Source organism: Elephas maximus, chromosome 2, assembly GCF_024166365.1.
Source record: "Elephas maximus indicus isolate mEleMax1 chromosome 2, mEleMax1 primary haplotype, whole genome shotgun sequence".
NCBI classification, from domain to species: domain Eukaryota; kingdom Metazoa; phylum Chordata; class Mammalia; order Proboscidea; family Elephantidae; genus Elephas; species Elephas maximus.
In genome coordinates, this window is record NC_064820.1 from 120,692,218 (window position 1) to 120,711,597 (window position 19,380).

General features: G+C 38.1%; 1 protein-coding gene across 2 annotated transcripts in view; it reads left to right on the forward strand.

Annotated features, from left to right (window-relative positions):
• CAMK4 (calcium/calmodulin dependent protein kinase IV) overlaps nucleotides 1-19,380 on the forward strand; it is a 297,805-nt gene that overhangs the window by 128,417 nt on the left and 150,008 nt on the right. For both annotated transcript variants that reach the window (XM_049872082.1, XM_049872072.1), the window contains one exon: nucleotides 16,338-16,416. In XM_049872082.1, coding sequence (XP_049728039.1) covers nucleotides 16,338-16,416 — 79 coding nt within the window. The remainder of the gene's footprint in view (nucleotides 1-16,337; nucleotides 16,417-19,380) is intronic.

Below are 19,380 nucleotides of genomic sequence, written 5' to 3' on the forward strand. Positions count from 1 at the left end.
ATACGAGGCATTAAATATTTTGAAGCAAACAAAGGGAAGGAGTGATAAAAGTATTAAGATTCTTTATCTCCACAGTCATTATTATTGATATCACCTTATGATTGAGGATAAATACTTAAGTCAACCTGATAATTTGAGTCTTCTATTCATTCCCTTTCTGATTGTTAAAATTTGGCATTTGGATTCCAAAGCATTTTAAACTTTCACTTTATCTTAGGACAGGGATTTTGTTAAATTTTTGAAACGATGGAAGCCCTGTTAAGCCAGTCCTCCTTGCAGAAACCCAGACACCAAGACCAAAGTCGAGGATAGGTGCTTCCAGGCAACAACTTATGGAAATTGTTAACCAGGCAAACAAGGGTTCCAGAATTTGGAGCCACACAGAATTTCTTGGTTTGAGTTGGTGATCAGAGAGTTAAGTAGCTGACAATGTAGTCTTGAAGAACGGAGTGTAGGTCAGGAATTAGACATATAAAGTGCTGGATATAGTGAAATCTAACATCAAGGTGAAACAACAAATGAAGAATCTGTCAGGGAGACAGTCACAGAGTCATTATAAGGCACCAAGTAGGACATAAGATGACTCTGATACTGAAATGGGGTGTTTATCCTTGCTCCCTGCAGAATTTAGTAAGCGAGTGGACCGGAGAAAGAAGAGTGTAGTTGTAGACAGATTCTGACCCCAGGTTTATTAAAACCATGGATTTGAGCACTTCTTAAGATCTGGCCTCAATATCATTCCTTGACATGATATTTTTGAGGTTTACTTTAGGACTGTAAGATTTAACTGATTCAGAAAACCTCCAGATCTAATGGCAACCTTCTAAATTCTAAAGGTTAGCTGCTCTTCAAGTCATAGACTGAAAATGCCAAATCAGTAATTAAATCATTTCAGTAGTTTCTCCTCCCATTCTTTGCTGTTTTAAAGGTAAGATTTTGTCTTTCATGTACAGAGAAAATCTAGAAATATTCTAACATTGAAGGGAATTGAGGAGTTGAAGGCTGACAGAGATGGAAAATGAAACAACGTAACTGTCGCTAGAATGGGGGAAGGTATATGCTGACAATAAACACTTATGGACTTTGAATTTTTTCATGCTCCTGTTTGTGAGTCTCTACTTTCACCCCTAAAAAAAATCAATTCTGAGGTTATAACCAACTTCTTTGATAATTCATCTAATAAAAAAATCAATGAAAAGAATAGGCTTGTTAAATGATAGCAAAGTCAATCATGTAGGAAAAATGTGATGAAATGTAGAGTTGCACAATTATGTTTTCAACATATGATTGACAGTTCTTATAAATCACAGCTTTGCTTTTGAATCCTTTTATTCATATTCACTAGTTACCTGCTTAATGCAAATAGAATGAGTTGAAAGCATGTCCTTTTCAGAACCAGCATTAGAAGGATCTTTGCAGGAAGCACATACACATATTGAAAATAAAAAAATAAAAACAACAAAAAATAAATACATTGAAAACTTTAAAAATGATAAACATTTTGACATAGCTATGTTCCTTAACCAAGCACAGTTTTTAATTAAAATATTAGGAAAAAATAACAAGATTCTTTGATTCCATTTCAAGACCCCTCCCCTCAAAAAAAAAGAATTCTTTTTTTTATTTGTTTTTGTTGTTGAGAATATACACAGCAAAATATGCACCAATTCAGCCATTTCAACATGTACAATTCAGTGACATTGTTTATGTACTTAAGTTGTGCAACCATTCTCACCTTCCTTTTCTGAGTTGTTCCTTCCCATTAACAAAAACTCACTGCCCCCTAAGATTCCTTTCTAATCTTTTGAGCTGCTGTTGTCACTTTGATCTCATACAGATAGTTCTTAAAAGAGCATAATTCTTAAGGCAGACATTTTTTACTAGTTAAGCTATTTTTTGATTTTTAAGAACACTTCAGGGAATATTTTTTGTTTACGTTTTAAAGATTATCTCAGGGAAATAGCTTCAGGGGCTCATCCACCCCCCATGGCTACAGAAAAACTAGAATCCATGAGAATTTGAAATTCTGTTCTGCATTTTCACCTTTTGATTAGAATTCTTCTATAGAATCTTTGATCGAAATGTTCAGCAATGGTAGCAGGGCACCATCCAGTTTTTCTGGTCTCATGGCAACGGGGGCAGTTGCTCATGGAGGCAGTTAGCCACACATTCTATATTTCCTCCTATTTCTGACTCTTCTTCTTCCTTTATTGCTCCAGGCAAATAAAGACCAATTGTCTTGCCTCGGATGCTGCTTACAAGCTTTCAAGACCTCAGGCAAGGAGGTAGAACAGAAGCACTAAACATGTTATTAGGCCAATTAACTGGGATGTCCCATGAAACCCTAACCCTAAACCTCCAAACCAAGGAATCAAATCTCATGAGATTTTTTACTTACAAAAGCAACCTCAGAAGCTACTCTTTTTTGTTGCAAATACATCTATCACACAACTTTTGCCTATTCAACTTTTTATAGGTGTACAACATATTGACGGCAATTACAATAATTGATGATTTTTCTATCACCATTTACCCTCTCCTTTCCTCTTCTCTCATGCCCCTGGTAACCAGTAATAAACTTTTTATATAAATGAGATCATACAATATTTATCCTTTTGTGATTGACTTATTTCACTGAGCATAATGTCATCCTACTCCATCCATATTGTAGCATGTATCAAGACTTCACTTCTTCTACTGGCTGAGTAGTATTCCATTGTATGTATGTACCACATTTTGTTTATCCATTCATCTGTTGATGGATGTTTAAGTTGTATCTACCTTTTGGCTTTTGTGAATAGTGCTACAAAGAACAATTGTGTACAAGTCTCTGTTTTAGTCTCTGCTTTCAAGTCTTACCTACGAATGGAATTGCTGGGTCATATGGTGATTCTATTTTTAGGTTTTTGAGGAACTGCTACAGTGTTTTCTACGAGGACTGTACCATTTCACATTCCCACCAACAATAGGCAAGTGTTTCGATTTCCAGTTTCCCCACGTCGTCTCTAATATTTGCTATTTCCTGTTTTTTTTTTTTTTTAATCTTAGTGTCCTAGTGGAAGTGAAATTTTTTTTTCCACATCTTCTCCAATATTTGCTATTTCCTTTTTTTTTTTTTTTTTTAATCTTAGTGTCCTAGTGGAAGTGAAATGGTATCTTATTGTGGTTTTGATTTGCATCTCTTTCATCTCTCTTTATGAGGAAAAGGAAGCTTTCTAATAACTTATGAGCCCTAATAACTTTATCTAAGAAAATTTTACATGACTGGGAAGCATATCATAGCAGAGACACAGTTGAAGCCAATAAACAGTAGGCAACTGTACATTCTGATTTATACATTGTAAGAGGTTCTGAATCTGAAGTTTTCTCTGCATTTTGAATGAGCAAACTGCGGATGCAATGGCCAGGTGTCTTAGGCTGCGTTCTCTACAGAAACAAAACCAGTGAAGCATATTTATGTATATTTGTGTATATATAAAGAGAGAGGGAAAGAGAGAGAGAGACCAAGGAAATGGCTCATGCGGTTGTAGATGTTGGAAAGTCCCGAGTCCATGGGTCAGGCTAGAGGCTTCTCCTGACTCACATACCTACAGGGGCTGAGGAACCCAAGATCGGCAGGTCAGATGGCAGGCCTCTGGCTCACAGGTTGCAGAGGCTGACAAATCCCAAGATTGGCAGGTAAACTGCTAGCTCAACTCCCAAGTCCTGGAGGTCAGATGACAAGCCAGATGCAGGATCTAGAGTGAGCAGAAGTCAGGGGAGTGTTGCCGGAAAGCCCACATATATTGGATGCAGGCCACATCCCCAAGGAAACTTCTTTTAAACTGATTGGCTGCTTATAGCAGCTCTCACTGTGGAGGTGATTACATTGTATCAGATCTCATTATAGAGGTGATTAAATCATTACAAACTACATCAGAATTGCCAAATCATTGAGAATCACCACCTAGCCAAGCTGACATATAACCTTAAGCATCACACCAGGGAAGCTAAGTTCTGTTGCTTCAGCCAAAAAATGACAAATGCCCCTCTAGATCTTCCCCCAGAAAGCTGAACTCTGGTTTATTACTCCCTTTAACGGAAGAATGTCCATGATGCTAAATTGTTTTAACATTGAATAATCACATCATCATTTCCTAAAGCAAGGATGTGAATCCAGACTCTTCTGACTTTCTGCTTTCATTTCAAACCAGATTTGATCTATCTTTGGGCCTTTGAGTGCATTGGGATACCTATCCCTGAGCTGGTGAATGGACGGTTTATGTCAACGTGCCTAGATTTCTTCTGGAGGAAAAAAAAAAAAAAAAATCTCTTTCTCAAAACAAGAATGGAAGAGAAAAGGGGAGAGTGAAAATGGCAAGCCTCTGGGAGAAAAGTGTGTTAAAAGCGAGGTGAAAACCTGACAAATATTGCATGATCCCTGGGTGGTGCAAACAGTTAAGCCCTTGACTCCTAGCTGAAAGGTGGTGGTTTTATACTCTCCAGAGGCGCCTTGAAAGACAGGCTTGGAAATCTTCCAAAAGGTCACACACAGCCTTGAAAACCCAATGGAGCAGTTCTACTCTGTACACATGGGGTTGCCATGAGTCGGAATCAACTCAATGGCAATTAACAACAACAACCATATAGAATATCTAGAATAGGCAAATGTGTAGAGACAAAAGCATATTAGTGGGAGGGGGAAATAAGGAAGTATTGCTTAAGGAGCATTGTGTTTTTTGTTAAGAGTAATGAAAAAAATTGGAAACAGTGGCGATGGTGGCACAACGTAGGCAATGTAATTCATGTCATTGAATTGTACATGTAAAGAACAAATGTAACAGCAAATGTTTTGTTTTATATATTTCAAGGAAATTTTGATAGTTGTTCCTTAAGTGTTGGGCATGAGGCACAAGTAAAGGTGGACTACAGTATAAAGAGCCCCTTTTTTGTACTAAATAGCCCTAAATATGGTAGCAAGGGACTTTATGTTTGAAATGTCTTTGGGCAAATAAATATTATGATATGTGGAGCGTCTTTGCTATATCGAAGTTTGACACCCAGTGCCAGGTACAAACTTCAGGTGCTTTGTAAGAGCTTTATAGGGGCAATTGTGTGTGTGTGTGTTTGTGTGTAATATATATATGTTGTTGTTAGGTGCCGTCAAGTTAGTTCCAACTCATAGTGACCCTATGTACAACAGAACAAAACAGTGCCCAGTCCTGCACCATCCTCACAATCATTCTGCTTGAGCCCACTGTTGTAGCCACTGTGTCAAACCGTCTTGTTGAACATCTTCCTCTTTTTCACTGGCCCTCTGTTCTACCAAGCATGATGTCCTTCTCCAGGGACTGATTCCTCCTGATAACATCTCCAAAGTGTATGAGATGCAGTCTTGCCATCTTGCCTCCAAGGAGCACCCTGGCTGCACTACTTCTTCCCAGACAGACCTGTTCATTCTTTTGACAGTCCGTGGTATGCCCAATATTCTTTGCCAACACAATTCAAAGGCATTAATTCTTCTTCAGTCATCATCCAGCTTTTGCATGGATACGAGACGACTGAAAACACCATGGCTTGGGTCAGGTGCACCTTAGTTCTCAAGGTGACATCTTTGCTTTTCAACACCTTAAAGAGGTCTTTTGCAGCAGATTTGCCCAATGCAATACATCTTTTGATTTTTTGACTGCTGCTTCCATGGCTGTCGATTGTGGATCCAAGTAAAATGAAATCCTTGACAATCTCAATCTTTTCTCCATTTACCATGATGTTGCTTATTGGTCCAGTTGTGAGGATTTTTGTTTTCTTTATGTTGAGGTGTAATCCATACTGAAGGTTATGGTCTTGGACTTCATCGGTAAGTGCTTCAAGTCCTCTTCACCTTCAGCAAGCAAGGTTGCGTCATCTTCATAACGCAGGTTATTAATGTCTTCCTTCAATCCTGATGACCCATTCTTCCCCATGCAGTCCAGCTTCTTGGATTATTTGCTCAGCATACAGATTGAATAAGTATAGTAAAAGGGTACAACAATGATGCACACCTTTCCTGGCCTTAAACCATGCAGCAACCCCTTGTTCTGTTTGAATGACTGCCTCTTAATCTATGTACAGGTTCCTCATGAGCACAATTAAGTGTTCTGGAATTCCCATTCTTCGTAATGTTATCTGTAATTTGTTATGATCCACACAGTGGAATGTCTTTGCATAGTCAATAAAACACAGGTAAACATCTTTCTGGTATTCTCTGCTTTTAGCCAGGGTCCATCTGACATCAGCAATGGTTCCACATCCTCTTCTGAATCCAGTTCAGCTGTGTTTCAAATTTCTTGGCATGGACAAGTGAGTACCTCCACTGCTGCATCCATTTGTTGAAACATCTCAACTGGTATTTCATCAATTCCTGGAGCCTTCTTTTTTGCCAGTGCCTTCAGTGCAGCTTGGACCTCTTCCTTCAGTACCATTGGTTCCTGATCATAAGTTACCTCCTGAAATAGTTGAACATCAGCCAATTCTTTTTGGTATAGTGACTTTGTGTATTCCTTCCATCTTTTTATGCTTCTGTGTCGTTAATATTTTCCCCATGGAATCCTTCAGTATTGTAACTAGAGGCTTGAGTTTTTCTTCAGTTTTTTCAACTTGAGAAATGCCGAGCATGTTTTTCCCCTTTTGGTTTTCTAACTCCAGGTCTTTGCACGTGTCATTGTAATACTTTACTCTGTCTTCTCCAGCCACCCTTTGAAATCTTCTGTTCAGCTCTTTTACTTCATCATTTCTTCCATTTGCTTTAGCTACTTGACATTCAAGAGCAAGCTTCAGAGTCTCTTCGCACATCCATTTTGGTCTTTTCTTTCTTTCTTGTCTTTCTAATGACCTCTTGCTTTCTGCATATATGATGTTCTTGATGTCATTTCACAACTCATCTGTTCTTCAGTTATTAGTGTTCACCACATCAAATCTATTCTTGAGATGATCTCTAAATTCAGGTGGTATATACTCAAGATCCTACTTTGACTCTCATGGACTTGTTCTAATCTTCTTCAGCTTCATTGTGAACTTACATATGAGCAATTGATGGTCTCTTCCACAGTTGGCCCCTGGGGTTGTTCTGGCCTATAATATTGAGCTTTTCCCTCATCTTTTTCCACAGATGTAGTCGATTTGATTCTTGTGTATTCCATCTGGCGAGGTCCAAGTGTATGTTGTTGTTGTTAGGTGCTGTCGAGTCGGTTCTGACTCATAGTGACCCTATGAACAACAGAACAAAACACTGCCCGGTCCTGCGCCATCCTTAAAATCATTGTTATGCTTGAGCCCATTGTTGCATCCACTGTGTCAATCCACCTCGTTGAGGGTCTTCCTTTTTTCCACTGACCCTGTACTTTGCCAAGCATGATGTCCTTCTCCAAAGACAGATCCCTCCTGACAATGTGTCCAAAGTATGTAAGACACAGTCTCGCCATCCTTGCTTCTAAGGAGCATTCTGGTTGTACTCCTTCTAAGGGAGATTTATTCATTCTTCTGGCAGTCGATGGTATATTCAATGTTCTTCGCCAACACCACAATTCAAAGGCATCAGTTCTTCTTCATTCTTCCTTATTCATTATCCAGCTTTCACATGCATATGATGCGATTGAAAATACCATGGCCTTGGGTCAGGCTCACCTTAGTCTTCAAGGTGATATCTTTCTTCTTCAACACTTTCAAGAGGTCCTTTGCAGCAGATTTACCCAATGCAATGTGTCTTTTGATTTCTTGACTGCTGCTTCCATGGCTGTTGATTGTGGATCCAAGTAAAATGAAATCCTTGACAACTTCAATCTTTTCTCCGTTTATCATGATGTTGCTCATTGGTCCAGTTGTGAGGATTTTTGTTTTCTTTATGTTGAGGTGTAATCCATACTGAAGGCTGTAGTCTTTGATCTTCATTAGTAAGTGCTTCAAGTCCTCTTCACCTTCAGCAAGCAAGGTTGCGTCATCTGCATAACGCAGGTTGTTAATGAGCCTTCCTCCAATCCTGATGCCCCATTCTTCTTCATATAGTCCAGCTTCTTAGATTATTTGCTCGGCATACAGATTGAATAGGTATGGTGAAAAAATACAGCCCTGACGCACACCTTTCCTGACTTTAAACCAGTCAGTATCCCCTTGTTCTGTCTGAACAACTGCCTCTTGGTCTATGTAAAGGTTCCCCATGAGCACAGTTAAGTGTTCTTGAATTCCCATCCTTTGCTATGTTATCCGTAATTTGTTATGATCCGCACAGTGGAATGCCTTTGCATAATCAATAAAACACAGGTAAACATCCTTCTGGTATTCTCTGCTTTCAGCCAGGATCCATCTGACATCAGCAATGATATCCCTGGTTCCATGCCCTCTTCTGAAACCAGCCTGAGTTTCTGGCAGTTCCCTTTCAAAATACTGCTGCAGCCGTTTTTGAATGATCTTCAGCAAAATTTTGCTTGCATGTCATATTAATGATATTGTTCTGTAATTTCCACATTCGGTTGGATCACCTCTCTTGGGAATAGGTATAAATATGGATCTCTTCCAGCCAGTTGGCCAGGAAGCTCTCCTCCATATTTCTTGACACAGACGAGTGAGCACCTCCAGTGCTGCATCCGTTTGTTGAAAAATCTCAATTGATATTCCATCAATTCCTGGAGCCTTGTTTTTCACCAATGCCTTCAGAGCAGCTTGGACTTCTTCCTTCAGTAGCATCGGTTCCTGATCATGTGATAGTCACAATTTGTGTTATATGTATATATACACACATATACAGGGGTTTTATATGAATATATATGTATATACATATGTGTGTATATATGTATTATGTATATGGTATAGCCTACATATATGTATGTATGTTGTGGCATACATGGAGCTGTGGTGACTCAGTGGTTAAGAGTTCAGGCTGCTAACCAAAAGGTCAGCAGTTTGAATCCACCAGCTGCTCCTTGGAAACTGTATGGGGCAATTCTACTATGAGTCGGAATCGACTTGATGGCAGTGGGTTTTGATTTCTTTTATCACATATATATGTGTATTTTAATGGTTATCATGTATACATATAGTACAGGATTTTATAGATACATTACTGATGTGACTACTTTTTCTTCTTTCTGTACAATGAAATATACGGTGTTCTACATTTTTAACTTTTTGCCTTTAGCAGTTTGTTTTTATAACCATATTAGACAAGGCTAGAGCTCAAAAGTAATTTTTACAACATTTCAGTTAAAGAAAATCAATCTGAAAGTAGAAGTCATAGACTTACACTCTGAAAGAGTATTGATTTTCTTTCTCATCACAATCATAGGAGAAAAAATTCTAACTGGACGAATTTCTGTATTTCTTGACCTTTAAAGAATATATTATAAATGATTAGACATGAGCAGTGAAGATTTTTAATTTGATAGCCTCAGAAAAATAATATCCTCTAATCTATTATCTCTTTGCTTCCTTTGGATCTTAGGCAATTTTATGATGATTCTCCATTTATATAATTTATTTTGAAATAGGGAGTAAACACTATAACAAAATGTTCTGTCTGTATTAAAAATTAACTGTTCATGTGCTTTATGTCAAAATAGTCTTAGATTTTATATAAACAGACTGAAAATATCATTTCTTTCTAAAATTACATTTACACACTTAAGCCATTTAATTTCAGTAAAGACTATAGATTATATTTTTGAAAAATTACTGAAATGTTATTTTCACATAAATTTATTTAGATCATTCTATTCTTTTAATATTTCCAGTCTTTTAAAAATATTTTTCAAAGCCTGCAAGTGACCATCTAAGATACTTCACCAGTCTTACCCCTTTGGGAGCAAGGGAGAATGAAGAAAACTAAAGACAAGGGAAAGATTAGTCCAAAGAACTAGTGGACCACAGCTATCACGGCCTCCACCAGACTGCATCCAGTACAACTAGATGGTGCCCAGCTACCACCACTGACTTCCCTGACAGGGATCACAGTAGAGGGTCCCAGAGAGCGCTGGAGGAAAATGTAGAACAAAATCCTAACTCACAAAAAAAGGATCAGACTTACTGGCCTGACAGAGACTGAAGAAACCCCGAGAGTATGATCCCCAGACACCCTGCTAACTCAGAACTGAATTTACTCCTGAAGTTCACCCCTGAGCCAAAGATTAGACAGGCCCATAAAACAAAATGAGACTAAAGGGGCACACCAGCCCAGGGGCAAGGACTAGAAGGCAGGAGGGACAGGAAAGCTGGTAATAGGGAACCCAAGGTTGAGAAGGGAGATTGTTGACATGTTGTGGGGTTGTTAACCAATGTCATAAAACAATATGTGTACTAACTGTTTAATGAGAAACTAGTTTGTTCTGTAAACCCTCATCTAAAAAAAAAAGCACCAAAAAAAAAAAAAATTGTATTCACAAAAAATACTTTCCCCACATCAGCAAAAAAAAAAAATTTTTTTTCTAGCAAACAGTACTTGTATCTTGAGGTTGATAAATCAAGAATGTATTTTGTTAAATTAAAAAAAAAAAAGCTTTTGCTAAGATTTACATATTTAAACTATTAACAAGTTAATTTAATGTGGTGAAGAAATTAAGGAATAGATGATATTTGAAATGTTTTCTTTTGGGTAATTATGAGTAATTATAATTTTCTAATTGATATAAAAATTAGATTTTTAGTTGTCTTTAATGTTTGCAAATCATTTTCTTTTATATTTGTTTTCTTTCTTTCTTTTTTTTAATTTCACCAGTTAGCCCCTTAATGCAAATAAAATAGATTGAATGCCATAGGCTACATTTTAGTAATGTGGCTTTTAATCTTACCTCTGAACAATATGGTTTTCCTGGAAATATTCTTTTTTGTCTCTGTTTTTACTTAGACATGATTTATATGCAGTGAAATTCACCTATTTTAGTGTTTTGACCAATGTATATAATTGTATAAACACCACCACTATCAAGATATAGAACAACTCCATCACACTAAAAATTCTTCTATGTGTACTTGTTGTCAACTACTGTCCTCACTGCTGAGCCCCTGGCAACCACTGATTTGTTTTCTGTCCCTATAGTTTTGTCTTTGCAAGAATATTATATAGATGGAGTCATACGGTATTAAGCCTTTTGCATCTGGCAGCTTTTACTTAGGATATTGTACCCAAGATTCATCCGAGTTGTTGCGTGTACCCTAGTTCATTCCTTTTGATTACTATGTAGTATTCCAGTGTATGATGGTATCACAGATTGTAACCCATTCCCCAATTAGGGACATTTGAACTGTTTCCAGTGTTTGATGATTGCAAATAAAGCTGCTATAAACATTCACATTCAAGTTTGTGAGTGAACACAGGTTTTCATCTCACTTGGGTAAATATTGAAGAGTGAATGGATAGGTCATATGGCAAGTAATACTTAAATTTATAAAAACTTCCAAGCTGTTTTTCAAAGTGACTGTACCATTTTTCATTTCCACCAAGAATGGATGAGAGTCCCAGTTGCTCTGCATCCTCACTAGCCCATATTATTGTCTTTTTTTATTTTTTAGCCATCCTAAGTGTATAGTGGTATCACATTGTGGTTTTAATTTGCATTTTCCTATGGACCAATAATATTGAGCATCTTTTCATTTGTGTGCTTTCTTTGGTGAAATACCTGTTCAGATTTTTTTGCTCATTTTTAATTAGGTGGTTTATTTTATTGTTGAGTTTTGAGAGTTCTTTATATATTCTAGATTCAAGACCTTTATTAGATACGCGATTTGCAAATGTTTTCTTCTAGCTGTGGCTTTCAAAGAGTAGACATTTTTAATTTAAATAAAGTCCAATTTATTTATGCATTCTTTTATTTATTGTGGAATGGTTTTGTATCTAAGAAATCATTCCCTAACCAAAGGTCACAAAATGTTTTCATTTTCCCCTAGAAGTCATAGAAACCCTGGTGACATAGTGGTTAAGTGCTATGACCGCTAACCAAAAGGTTGGCAATTCAAATCCACCAGGCAGGCGCTCCTTGAAAACAATGGGGCAGTTTTACTCCATCCTATGGGGTTGCTATGAGTCAGAATCGACTCAGTGGCAACAGGTTTGCTTTGGTTTTTGTTTAATGAGAAACTAGTTTGTTCTGTAAACCTTCATCTAAAATACAAAAAAAGTCATAGAGTTCTAGGTTTTATGTTTGTCTGTGATCCATTTTGGGTAATTTTGTGTACAGGGTGTGAAGTATGGATAAAGTTTTCTTTTTTTGGCATGTGGATATCCAGTTGTTTCAGACCTATTTGTTGGAAAGAATATCCTTTCTTCACTGAATTGCCTTTTTACCCTTGTCAGAAATCCATTGACCATACAGGTATAGGACTATTTCTGGATTCTTTTTTCCATTTCATTTGTCTCCAGTTCTACTGCCTTGATTATGGTAGCTTTACAGTAAGCCTGGAAATAAAGTATATGAATCCTCCAACTTTGAAGAGAATGTGTATTCCGCTGTTTCTGTGTGGAGTTTTCTCTACATGTCATTTAGGTTAGTTTGGTCACTAGTGCTGTTCATGTCATCTACGTCCTTGATAATATTCTATTTATTCTGCCAGGTGCTGAGAGGGATGTGTTCAAGTCTCAATTATCCTTGTGGATTTGTCTGTTTCTCCTTTCTGTTCTATCAGTTTTTGCTTCATGCATTTTGAAGTTCTGTTGTTAGGCGCATACACACATAGGTGTGTTATGTTTTTTGGCGGAATTGGCCTCTTCGTCATTGGAAACCCTGGTGACATAGTGGTAAACTGCTACAGCTGCTAACCAGAGGGTTGGCAGTTTGAATCCGCCAGGCGCTTCTTGGAAACTCTATGGGGCAGTTCTGCTCTGTCCTGTAGGGTCGCTATGAGTCGGAATCAACCCGACAGCATTGGGTTTGGTTTGGTCTCTATCCTTGTTCTGATGTCTACTTTGACATTATTATCAGTAATTATTATTATTACTTTTGATTAGTATTTGCATATCTTTTTTTAAAATCATTTTTTAGTCTATTTATGCCTTTATATTTCGAGCAAGTTTCTTATACACAGCATATATTTTGGACTTAATTTTTAAATCCAATCTAATGATCTTTATTTTTTTTTTAATTAACTTTTATTGAGCTTCAAGTGAACGTTTACAAATCCAATCAGTCTGTCACATATAAGTTTACATGCATCTTACTCCGTACTCCCACTTGCTCTCCCCCTAATGAGTCAGCCCTTTCAGTCTCTCCTTTCGTGACAATTTTGCCAGCTTCCCTCTCTCTCTATCCTCCCATGCCCCCTCCAGACAAAAGATGCCAACACAATCTCAAGTGTCCACCTGATATAATTAGCTCACTCTTCATCAGCATCTCTCTCCCACCCACTGACCAGTCCCTTTCATGTCCGATGAGTTGTCTTCGGGGATGGTTCCTGTCCTGTGTCAACGGAAGGTCTGGGGACCATGGCCGCCGGGATTCCTCTAGTCTCAGTCAGACCATTAAGTCTGGTCTTTTTATGAGAATTTGGGGTCTGTATCCCACTGATCTCCTGCTCCCTCAGGAGTTCTCGGTTGTGCTCCCTGTCAGGGCAGTCATCGATTGTGGCTGGGCACCAACTAGTTCTTCTGGTCTCAGGATGATGTAGGTCTCTGGTTCATGTGGCCCTTTCTGTCTCTTGGGCTCTTAGTTGTTGTGTGACCTTGGTGTTCTTCATTTTCCTTTGCTCCAGGTGGGTTGAGACCAATTGATGCATCTTAGATGGCCGCTTGTTAGCATTTAAGACCCCAGACGCCACATTTCAAAGTGGGATGCAGAATGATTTCATAATAGAATTATTTTGCCAATTGACTTAGAAGTCCCCGCAAACCATGTTCCCCAGACACCCCCTTGCTCCGCTGACCTTTGTAGCATTCATTTTATCCCGGAAACTTCTTTGGTTTTGGTCCAGTCCAATTGAGCTGACCTTCCATGTATTGAGTGTTGTCTTTCCCTTCACCTAAAGCATTTCTTATCTACTGATTGATCAATAGAAAACCCTCTCCCCCCCCCTCCCTCCCTCCCCCCCTTGTAACCACAAAAGTATGTGTTCTTCTCAGGTTTACTATTACTCAAGATCTTATAATAGTGGTCTTATACAATATTTGTCCTTTTGCCTCTGACTAATTTCGCTCAGCATAATGCCTTCCAGGTTCCTCCATGTTATGAAATGTTTCACAGATTCGTCACTGTTCTTTATCGATGCGTAGTATTCCATTGTGTGAATATACCACAATTTATTTACCCATTCATCCGTTGAGGGACACCTTGGTTGCTTCCAACTTTTTGCTATTGTAAACACAGCTGCAATAAACATGGGTGTGCATATATCTGTTTCTGTGAAGGCTCTTGTTTCTCTAGGGTATATTCCAAGGAGTGGGATTTCTGGGTTGTATGGTAGTTCTATTTCTAACTGTTTAAGATAACGCCAGATAGATTTCCAAAGTGGTTGTACCATTTTACATTCCCACCAGCAGTGTATAAGAGTTCCAATCTCTCCGCAGCCTCTCCAACATTTATTGTTTTGTGTTTTTTGGATTAATGCCAGCCTTGTTGGAGTGAGATGGAATCTCATCGTAGTTTTAATTTGCATTTCTCTAATGGCTAATGATCGAGAGCATTTTCTCATGTATCTGTTGGCTGCCTGAATATCTTCTTTAGTGAAGTGTGTGTTCATATCCTTTGCCCACTTCTTGATTGGGTTGTTTGTCTTTTTGTGGTTGAGTTTTGACAGAATCATGTAGATTTTAGAGATCAGGCGCTGGTCGGAGATGTCATAGCTGAAAATTCTTTCCCAGTCTGTAGGTGGTCTTTTTACTCTTTTGGTGAAGTCTTTAGATGAGCATAGGTGTTTGATTTTTAGGAGCTCCCAGTTTTCGGGTTTTTCTTTGTCATTTTTGGTAATGTTTTGTATTCTGTGTATGCCTTGTATTAGGGCTCCTAACGCTGTCCCTATTTTTTCTTCCATGATCTTTATCGTTTTAGTCTTTACGTTTAGGTCTTTGATCCACTTGGAGTTAGTTTTTGTGCATGGTGTGAGGTATGGGTCCTGTTTCATTTTTTTGCAAGTGGATATCCAGTTATGCCAGCACCATTTGTTAAAAAGACTATCTTTTCCCCAATTAACTGACAGTGGTCCTTTGTCAAATATCAGCTGCTCATACGTGGATGGATCTATGTCTGGGTTCTCAATTCTGTTCCATTGGTCTATGTGCCTATTGTTGTACCAGTACCAGGCTGTTTTGACTACTGTGGCTGTATAATATGTTCTGAAATCAGGTAGAGTGAGGCCTCCCACTTTCTTCTTCTTTTTCAGTAATGCTTTACTTATCCGAGGCTTCTTTCCCTTCCATATGAAGTTGGTGATTTGTTTCTCCACCACATTAAAAAATGTCATTGGAATTTGGATCGGAGGTGCATTATATGTATAGATGACTTTTGGTAGAATAGACATTTTTACTATGTTAAATCTTCCTATCCATGAGCAAGGTCTGTTTTTCCATTTAAGTAGGTCCTTTTTTTTTTTTTTTTCAGTTTCTTGTAGTAGTACTTTGTAGTTTTCTTTATATAGGTCTTTTCCATCTTTGGTAAGATTTATTCCTAAGTATTTTATCTTCTTGGGGGCAACTGTGAATGGTATTGGTTTGGTTGTTTCCTCTCCGATGTTCTTTTTGTTGATGTAGAGGAATCCAAGTGATTTTTGTATCACATAATTATTTTTGTCAGAGCATGTGTAAATAGGTAGTAGTAATATTCACCAGGATAAAGGAGTCAGAATTTCTATGGGGCTAATGTTCGCTCTGGGTGAGTCCCAGGGCACCAAATGAAGTGGTTGTAAATTCTCATAAGTCCCGGCTGGAGGACCCTTGAGAATGTAAGTAATAAGTATTGGCATTGCAGACTGTTCTGACCTTTTACATTTATAGCTATGATCCTTATAGCAAAGTGCAGAACTTAAACCCTCTCCCTGCCACTATGACTTATTTTAGTCTAGACGCATACCTTTATGAATGTTTAGGGATTCTGGAATTAGGTGGGTATCCTTTAGAAGCTATGTTCAGCTGAGGACCTGGTTTATTCTAGAAACTACGGAATGTAACAGCCCTTCGTATGTTACTTGTGTAGGGGTGGGGCAGGAGGAAAAGCGAAGACTGGAAAATCTTGAATTTTTCTAAGTTAATTATATTCAGTTATGAGGGAAAAAAAATTACTCTGAACGGCTAGGTCTGGAACTTATAAGCATTTGTCAGTTATGAAGGTAACTAGAAGAGATGCTTTTAAGCTGTCCCCTTTAATTCAGTGTTCAAAGCATAACATTTTCTTTTTGTTTTTTTCCCCCTCAAGGGGTGCTACATCCATTGTGTACAGATGCAAACAGAAGGGGACCCAGAAGCCTTATGCTCTCAAAGTGTTAAAGAAAACAGTAAGTTAATTTCATTATTTAATAGCATCTTAAAGGAACCTGGTAAACTGGAGAAGTCAGAAACCCCGATTCAAAGGAGAAAGGGGCCAGAGAGTCAGAATGAACAACTGACTGGTTTGAATCTTGATGGTGAGAGTGTAATCAAATTTCTTGTTGTCTAATGGGAACTGCATGCCACTTAAAAAGCAACTGGATCTCAGATTGGATGTCCTTGGAGGGGAGAAACCAAAAAAAAAAAAAAAACCCAAACCCATTGCCGTCTAGTCAATTCCAACTCATAGTGACCCTATAAGACAGAGTAGAACTGCCCCATAGAGTTACCAAGGAGCAGGTGGTAGATTCAAACTGCTAACCTTTTGGTTAGCAGCCATAGCTCTGAACCACTACCTCACCAGGGTTTCCTTGGAGAGGAGAAGGAGAGTGGAAAGGAAAAACATTTAGAGTTTGCAGGTAAAGTAAACCTTGCTTTGGATATAAGCAATGTTCTTGGGAAAAAAAAATATGTGTATATATACATGTATATATATATATATATTTTATATACACACACACATACATATACATCAAATCATGTTTTTATATGCTAGAAGAGTTTTCTATTTAAAAGAATCCTAAATGAATCACTAATAGATGAATTTGCCAAAGGAGTCATCAGCTTTCAGTTTGCTTAGATTTTCAAATGTTGGGTTTGCTTCAGTAAAGTGAAATACAACTGGACAAATGCTAATACTGCCAAGACTAAACCTCCTCATCGAGCAGTTGCATTTGAAAAAGAAGTAAGGATTTTGTTTGGGGGCATGTCTCTTTGCTCTATACTTCTAGGTATGCTGAGGAGGCAAAAGTTACTTGATCCCATCTCTAATGAATGAAAAAATGCACCAAGTGAGAGTTCAGAATATAAGTGCCAACACCTGTGTAAAACTCGCTGACAAAATGAGTCTTTTGTCATTTCAGTGCCCTACTTGCACCTTCTGTGCTTAGGTAGTCTCCCCTCATAAAACCACAAAAAAAGCCGAGATGTTCTTTTATGGAGCATTCTTCTTTTCTAAACTTCATGTGAACAAATACCTGAATTATATTCTAATTTCCTGAAAACCTAGTTATAAAGCATACTAAGGAGAGAAGTATCATAACTTTTAAAGTCAAACGATACCTCTTTTATGCCAATGGACTTTTTTTTTTCCCTCCTAAACAGAGCTTAATATCACCAGGTGTTTATGTATTGTCTGGCACAGGGAAATTTTAGAACCTCATATAATGAAGAAGAACATAATGTCACAGAGTTTTCAGTAGAGTAGAAATAGAATGGCATTTTGAAACCATCTGTTGGAATTTAAAGCCATAGCAAAATAGTAAAGACAGTTTAACTGAAGAAGGTAATAATTTAAATGGCAACTGCGACTCCATTTTCTGGATTTCCTGCTTGATGTAGGCAATGATTTAAGTTGTTTCAGGATGTAGAGGAGTCTTGTGAATTGATAATACTAATTTTTTTTTTCCTAAATCAATTTCTTGTAGTCATAAAATTTATTTGGACTAAACAAACAAACAAAAACCAAACCCATTGCCACTGAGTTGATTCCGACCCATAGCAACCGTGTAAGACAGAGTAGAACTGCCCATAGAGTTTCCAAGGAATTCCTGGTGGATTTGAATTGCCGAACTTATGGTTAGCAGCCATAGCACTTAACCACTACGGCACCAGGGTTTTAGACTAAGGATTAGTGAAATTTTTATGAAATAGAATTTCCTATTAAATGTCTACTTTTGATGAAAATAAATTGGCATACTTCAGCAGTAGTCACATTCAAAGTGTTTTTGGTCTTGGTTGTATCTTTTCTTGCTGGTTAAAAAAAATGGTCAGTAAAATTTGTGAACAGTTATTTTTTTCATAGTTGAGGAAACTTTGAAAGGGACTAGATATATGAAAGTCTAGGAAAATAAACACTCAGAAGAGTCTTGTGAATGCTCAGAGCCCCAAAGGGCAAAAAATTGGTTTAGAGAATATCGGTTTATGTCAAAAATCTTTGGGTGAATTGGAATTCAAGATAGGTGGAGACATTTGTGGATTCATGACTGGTATTCACCGAGAAAGTAAAGCTGTGGTTTGCCCTTGCTGTCTTCTCTTTTCTACCCGTGTTGTGGAAACATTTTCCTCAAAAGGCAGGCATGGAAAAAATGTGGACGGGAACCAAGTGTCAGATGGAGCTGCAGAGTGCTGCTGTAAGACAGATGTTGTCAAACACAGTTACTGCTATGCCAAGTGGAATGAGAGAAAATCCCCTGAAGAAACCTCCGCTTTGAGCATGCATTAGATGGAGTCCTCAGCATTGTCTCCTAGGATAAACCACACGTGTAAATGAGAGAAAATAGCAGGCAAAACCTTGAAGAGCAATTACCTCCAGTGTTTAATTCCATATAGGTTGTGTAGACTGAAACTGCCTTATTGAAATGAAATCAAGGAAGCCTGAGAATCTATTTATAGAGCGTAAGCGAAGCAGGAAAATAAAACACTTTCCTAGAGAATTCAACCAAGGTCTGCTTTTGAGGGGAAAAAGAGTCTTAGTTTCCTAGTGCTGCTGTCACAAAAAAAATACCACAAGCAGGTGGCTTCAAAGAACAGGAATTTATTGTCTTGCAGGTCTAGAAGCTTGTTGTTGTTAGTTGCCGTTGAGTAAATTCCAACTTATGACGACCTCGTGTGTGCAGAGCAGACATGCTCCATAGGATTTTCAAGGCTGTGACCTTTCAGAGGAGGCATCTCAGTGGCTCAGTGGTTAAAGCAGCTTGAACCCACTGGCTGCTCCATGGAAGAAAAATATGACAGCCTGCTTCCATGAAGATTACAGCCTTGGAAACCCTATGGGGCAGTTCTGTTCTGTCCTTCTAGAGGGTCGTTATGTATCAGAATTGACTTGATGTCAATGAATTTGGGATTTTTGGACCTTTTGGAAGCAGACTGCT